The sequence below is a fragment of the Fulmarus glacialis genome, unplaced genomic scaffold (assembly GCF_000690835.1).
Source record: "Fulmarus glacialis isolate BGI_N327 unplaced genomic scaffold, ASM69083v1 scaffold8593, whole genome shotgun sequence".
NCBI lineage: Eukaryota > Metazoa > Chordata > Aves > Procellariiformes > Procellariidae > Fulmarus > Fulmarus glacialis.
In genome coordinates this window covers 15,231-22,415 of record NW_009204832.1, presented here as the reverse complement: position 1 = coordinate 22,415, position 7,185 = coordinate 15,231, and the positions used below count along the sequence as shown (strand labels likewise).

The 7,185-nt window shown below is 39.2% G+C and overlaps 1 protein-coding gene across 1 annotated transcript in view; it reads left to right on the top strand.

Annotated features, from left to right (window-relative positions):
- The first annotated feature begins 373 nt into the window (after positions 1–373).
- Positions 374–7,185, top strand: part of TRA2B (transformer 2 beta homolog (Drosophila)) — a 13,250-nt gene continuing 6,438 nt past the window's right edge. The window contains exons 1-3 of the mRNA XM_009575140.1: positions 374–1,035; positions 5,123–5,285; positions 6,141–6,329. Coding sequence (XP_009573435.1) covers positions 5,253–5,285; positions 6,141–6,329 — 222 coding nt within the window. The 5' untranslated portion in view covers positions 374–1,035; positions 5,123–5,252. The remainder of the gene's footprint in view (positions 1,036–5,122; positions 5,286–6,140; positions 6,330–7,185) is intronic.

Genomic DNA, 7,185 nt, shown 5'->3' with positions numbered 1-7,185 from the left:
CTGGCCGCAGTAGGGACCTTACTTAAGTCACTTCTTGTTGATTTTGTCTAGGTATGTGGCTGACAGTACAAAGTATTTTGAGTTTCCTAATGCTAGAATTCATTAGTAGGTATTCAGTTGATCCACTGTGCATTTGCTATTAAATATAGGCATAAATAGCGAATTCAGTTGCTTAGTACTAAGTTAAACTGAATTGACTGAATCTGTTTATAAAATAGTAGGGCATTCGGTAGATTCAATTCTTGAACTGCATATATAGTAAAAGTCCACAAAACATTTTTTTTCTAGTTTCAGTTTTGGCACTAGATTTTATCCTGGAGTTTTTAAATATTCTTCATCCTGTTCTTTTTCTATTAAGGTTAATGTTGAAGAAGGAAAATGCGGAAGTCGCCATTTGACAAGTTTTATAAATGAGAATTATTTGAAGCTCAGGAATAAGTGAAGCTGAAATTTGAAAAAAAAGAAAGTGAATGCATGCTAATTATCAGACCAGAAGTCCCACTTGTAGAATATTGAGCAATTTGTGTGAAGTGGGGAAGATGAAAGAAGTCAGAATTTGAAACGGAAGAATGAAGAAAAGGAATAAAAATGAAGTTAAGATAAGAAGTAATCTGGAATCTGAAAGCACTACGCTAAGTAATTACTAGTCTGTTTATGTGTCCCTGTATATTTTGCTAAACATGCATGCATTATCTGTTTAATAGCAAAAGTATATGCAGGGTAAAGAAGTGTCTACCAGGGAAAAAAAAAAAAAACCTTCTTAAAAATCTAGGCAGTTCTAATGCCAACTGCCCGGACACATAGATATGAATTTTTACCATTTATTTCACTGGAGCTTGTTTACAGACCTTAGGTAAACGAGAAATTGTGTACAAATTAGGCTTTCAATATCTGCGTGCAGGAATCCCGTTCTGCTTCCAGAAGCGGAAGTGCTCATGGGTCTGGCAAGTCGGGGAGACACACCCCTGCAAGATCTCGATCTAAGGAGGATTCCAGGCGTTCCAGGTCAAAATCTAGATCCAGGTCTGAATCCAGGTGAGTTTATTTCTTTTACCTCTTCCTCCTCTTCGCAAGTCAGATGGTTATGTCAGAGGTGAACTGACGTCCAATGTAGCCCAATTCTGTTTCTAGAGATAACTGGTGATTTGTGGACATTGAATACGAAGGGGCATGTGTGGTTTTAGGATTTGAAAAGATAAACTATCAAGTTGGATTTTTTTGCAGCTTTTTTAAGAGGTAGTCAGCTGCCTCAGTAGGCTTGTATCTCTGCTGATACAGTTTGGAGGTGGCCTGCCTATTAAGTCTTAGAATAATGGCTAGTTTCTGAGCATGAAGCATTAGGAACTCTAGATGCTAGTTTTTCTGTGCATTAAAAGAAATACATGCATCAGCAGATTTTCCATTTTAGGTCAGTTAATGTATTACGTTTTCTCACTGGAAGCTGATATTTCTGGAGTAGTCAATAGTATATTCCATGAAAAAGAAGCAGTAGAGATAAATGTGAATTTCAACAGACATCTGTCTGACCTTTTAAATATATATTAATTTAACTTGAAAATTAACAGGCTGGAAAGTTTTAAAGATTAGACAGCTTTCCAAGCTCTCAAAAAAAGTTGTGGAAGAAAGTAGCTTGCTTATTGTATTTGTTACGTGGCAACACAAATATATGTATTACCTGTCCTTATACTCATCTGCTAAACAAGCTGTGCACAGTGACAGAATTCTTCTTGAAACCGTTAACAGGCATAACTGAGACATAAAATATGCTGATGGTCCAAAAATAAAGACTATAAACATCACTGCTAGCCACTTTACATTGGCTTTACCAGGTGTGCCATGTAAGAGGTACATATTTAATAAAGAATGAATAGAGAGGCAGCAAAATCTGTAAATGGGTGAATGACATTATTTTCTTAAGAGTCTAGATAATTCAGCGCTGACTGCAGAAGTGAATGTGTTGATAGTTCCTTTACTTACTCGTAAGCATTCAGGTTAAAAAACGTGGGGTTTGGCAGCAGGGTTTCCAGTTGAGCTGTTCACAATGTACTTTTTATGTGTGTAAGCAATGAATTAGGCTTGCCAAAGCCTGGTGGTCAGGCTGGAGGAAGGATGACAACTCTGGAAGACATTGTGCTATTAGCAATCACCCATGATGGAAAACACTATGAAATACTGTGTTTTTAAGTCTCCTTGCAAGATCGAAGTGCTCAGTTTGAAAGGCTTTTGTGAGAAGGGAAATACTTGGGAAACTTTGACAGCAGAGGAATGGGCTTGTTTTTAATGTGTACTTCAGGCACAGTCACAAGTGTCAAATCATGCACTTCGCAATCCCCATAGTGCAAGAACAAATACGTCAAATTAAATTAATAAATACTTGGTAGAGTAATACCACTTTATAGAGTATGAAATTGGAGTGACCTCTGGAATTGCTATCATGAGAGGTTCATAGGACAGCTGAGGAAAGGTCCAGTCCAAAATCCTGCTCAAGGCAGAGTTGGCTCTGGTCTCAGACCATGTTCTCAGGGCTTTACCCAGTTGGGTTTTGAAAACCTCAGAGGACAGAGACTGCACACTACCTTTGGGGAACCTGTTAATTTTAAAATAACAAGAGAGTCAGGACCCAGCCCAGCATGTCCTTCAGCACCTTAATCCATAACCCCTAGGGATTCCATACTCTTTAAAGCACCATGTTTCTCACTTGCAGAATAACCATAATGCTGTGTAAGAATGCAATCACAAATTGTATAAAATGCTGGAAGAAGCAAATACAAGATGTAGAATTTACGGGAAACCTGGCAAATCGTTGACTCTTAGAAGAAATCACCCTTTAAATAATACCCTGGCAATTGACTTTTTACTTTTTGATGAACAAAAGTAGAAGCTTATGACTACCACAACTTCCTGAGCATTTAACAGCTGTCTTGAAAATGCCTATGGCTGGAAATAGTGGAAGTATATTGCAGAGTTAGAGTGTGTTCATTAGCAGATTGGGGCAGAATTGTGTCAAGGCAAATATTTAGAACCAACATACTTGTATCTGTTTTCAGTGCCGTCACACGTTTAGATGTGATCATGAGCAGGTCATCTAACTCTGGCTCTCAGCAGAGAAATAACCTTGTGAGAACTTTCATATTTCTTGACAGTTTCTGTTGCAAATGTATTCTTGAGTTACCAGCTTTATAAATTAAACTTTGATTTGGGAACAAATCTGTGTTCTGGCGTATTTATCAGTTGGGGAGTGAATGTACGTGATTTAAAAATCTGCTTTTATTGAAGTTTTGATCAGCAGCATAGCAAGCTTATTATCTTTGGCTGACTCTGTGAAATCTAAACAATTCTTAATGAAGGAATAGGATTTTCAGCAGTGGTGGCTTTGCAGCAAAGGAGGATAATGGCAGTATGACATTTAAGGCAGCAATAGAAGCAGTGCCTATTTAAAATAAGCTTTGTTCTCACATAATGGATTGCCTGGTTTAGAAGTGTCCAGCTCTTGTTCAGTGTAATGGGTGCATTCTGTTACCTGGAACATCCGTTCTGTGTTTGCCTTCTGGTTTTTTTTTTTTCCCTACGTTAGCGGTTGAAATGTGGCTGTATGCATGTGTTGAACTTCTTTTTTTATTATTATTATTACTATTTATTCTTTCTTTACTGTCTTCCCTGCCTTGGGGAAGTTCTCTTTTTTTACTTTCTGTTGCCAAAAATAATTCATTCTTTCTAAATACGTAGTTAGAAGTGTTGTAATGGGACACACTGAAGTCATTTCTCCTGCACGTGTATACATGCTTCATGTTGAGGAAGACAGAACTTAGCTAGCTCACTTCTGACAAGGTGGAAGGCTTTTCTTTAAGGAGGCCTGTAATGTACAGAGTGTATATTGTGCAATTTGGCTGTCTGGTGACACTTACCTAGTGAGAAATCCTGACTGCGGAAGAAGCTGTTAAATGCTCAGGAGTAAAAGCGGGTTCAGGTTAAGAGCTTCATTCATGCCAGTGTAGTTGTGGTGTTACTGTGAAACATGGTTGTGCATTGATGGTGGCTTATGGTCTTGGTCAGTACTTCCTACCTTGGCTTCCATAAACTAGAGGAAGGACATTTAAGACACAAACAAGAGTCGGAAGATTAACAATTTATGACTAGGAGCCTTTGAATATTAAACTGTTTATTGCCCTTCTTAGCCTTGCAGTGATTTTTTTTGTAGTTGTGTGGAATGCAGATTATTCAGTGACTGCCATCAGCAGGCGTAATACTCCCGTTTAAGTGGCTGCCCAGCTTTTCAACTAAGATTGTCTGTGTTGGGAGGGCTGAGGGTTTAGTAGAAGGAATTGAAGTGTTTCAGAACCCCATCTCCACATACCTAGTGCTGTCAGAAAACATTTGTGGAAGTGTTCTGAGGAGGCCTGGGCTGAAATTAGTAAGCAGTTGCACCTTTGCCTAAATACACTTGAAGTGTGAACATGTAAACATTCATGAACAGCTAATGTTAAATAACTGTTGAAATACCAGAAGGTAAATAAGCCTACTACAGCTTAATTTCTTCAACTGTGTTCAGCTTTGTTTCAGGAGCATTTGCCAGACTTCTGTGCTTGTAATTATGCACTGTGAAAAGTGTATTTGCTTTTCAGTGTCGCTGAAAGCAGTGCTATTCTGAATGCTAGAATAAGCAGAAGTGTGCACCTCTGCAATCGTACATGCTTTATATTAAGTCATATTTACTCCTGTTCCCTTTTTCTGTTAAGTCTTTAAAAGAAAGCCACCCCAACTGTTTTTACTTAAATGCTACTGTAAATGCTGTGAATATTCTAAGCATATACTGTGTCAAACCAAGATAGCCTTTTTAGAGAAAGTTAAAAGCTATTGGGGAATTAAAAGCTAAAATGGAAGTTGAGGTTCCTCTTCTGCAGTAGAAATGCTCTGAGAGCATCTACAGTGATCTAATTGTAAAGATTTAGTACGCAGTCCTTGAGAATAGTGACTGAATTGATTATAGCTGAATCACGTGGTACTGCAGGTTTTTAGGAAATGGTTATGTGGGTTTTTTGTTTGTGAATATCTGATGTATTTTTGAAGGGTTAGAAAAACCAAACAAACCCAACTGTACCTTTTTCTTTTTTTTTTTCCTCAGATCTAGATCAAGGAGGAGTTCCCGTAGACACTACACAAGATCACGCTCTCGTTCCCGCTCTCATAGGAGATCCAGAAGTAGGTCTTACAGTCGGGATTATCGGCGACGACACAGTCACAGCCATTCACCCATGTCTACTCGCAGACGTCATATTGGAAACAGGGTATGTCTGTTACAGAAGTAGATGACTCATACATAGTCCTGAACACATCCTGAAATCACTCAATTAATTGGGGTTTTCCAGAAGAACATTCTGCTTCCTGCTCAGGTCTATTTAAAAGATATTGCTGAGGTTAATTGTCATTTGGCTTTTGATAAGCCATGGATCTCCATAAGTTTGCTTAGGATTATGGGGTGGGGGTGTCTTGTTTGTTTGTCTGTTTTTTAACAGATGCCTTTAGAAGTGCTACCAGTGCAGGCTGTTGTCACTATACCTGTTGTAATAAATGAGTGAATGTGTGCAGCCAAGGGTGGGGGTAGAATTAGGAGGGAGAAACATTTGTGCTTTTCTTGAAAAGCCTGGAAAACTAAAACATTTCATTAAAAGCTGTTTTGATGGTGTCTTTATTAAATGAACATGCAAACCAGCTTGCTTTTAGCTGCTCAGGTGGCTGAGCGCGGTGTAGTGCAGGCTAAAGTAGGGGGGAAAAGCGATAACTAACACAAATGAAGGTGTGATTCAGGCCTCTGTGTGTCTATATATCTCTCCACATTCAACAGTCATCAGCCAGCCTTTGGAGGGAAAATTTCTTAAATACAGTACCTATTACGTGCTGTAAGTGTAGTTTGTACGGTACCCTGAGAAATGCAAAGTATTTTTGTGAAAGGAGGCTTGTGTATCTGTAGGTTTGATTGCAATAGTGTCTATTAGCAAGTTAACCCAACCGGAATCTCAGCAGTATCTTTTTTTCATTTTTGTTTTGGCTTGAAGCTCTGACACTCAGAACTTGTGAAAGACCTTGTACTGCAAAACCAAGAAATTTTATTCTAACACCTATCTATCTATGCTTTCTTTTAGGCAAATCCTGACCCAAATTGTTGTCTTGGCGTGTTTGGACTGAGTCTGTACACCACAGAAAGAGATCTGAGAGAAGTTTTCTCCAAGTATGGTCCAATTGCTGATGTTTCCATTGTGTATGATCAGCAGTCTCGGCGTTCAAGAGGATTTGCATTTGTGTACTTCGAAAACGTTGAGGATGCTAAGGAAGTAGGTTGGGATACAGAACGTATAGCACGTTTGCTGTGTTCTCAGTTGCTGAGATATATACTCTGTAACAGGATATAGCCTGGGGAAACTCGCTGTTTGACCTTTAAAATGGTATAGGAACCTTTAATGTTAATTCCTTTTGACTATATGAAATAATCATAATGCAAGCTAGTCCACCGTATCTTCTCTTCCCTGGCTTCTCAGGGCCTAAAAAATACTTGGCACCTCATAATCAATGTCAGAGTCTTGGTTCAAAAGATACCTACCTACTGTGTACCAGAGGAGAGAGTGGAGAGGCTATGAGATGTGGGTTCCTTCCTAACTCCACATGTGATCTGATATTTAATAACAGGCATGTTCAGCGTGGACCAGACAGCCATTTCAGAGTTCTGTGTAGGAGCGCTAGCGTGCATTCTGCTGACTTCTAGTGCTTCAGTCTGAAAGGGGGAGAGGGGGAGGGAGGGGAATCTCTTCTGAAAATAAAAGGCCAGGCAAATGCGCAGCGGCTTCCTGGTCCTTGCAGACGTCCATGGGAAACCCTAAGGGATTCAGTAAATTGAAGCAGTGTCAATACCATGTAACAAATTACGGGATTTGTGCTTACAAGTGCTACAGAATGAACAGGGAATTCTATATTCGCCAGGTGTCGAATTCTACACTCACGCCAGCCCTTGGAGAGCAGCGTGCTTATGGGCTGCAACTAGGCTTATATTTTGCACAAATTCCACTAAAGTTTCTAGTGTCGTCTTTTCCAAATTTGGCATGAAGACTTCCATGTTAGGTTGGAGCTTTGGATGTAGGTTAAGAGTGCTTTTCTGTTAACTTCTAAATGCTTTTCTTCATGTTGCGTGTTGGA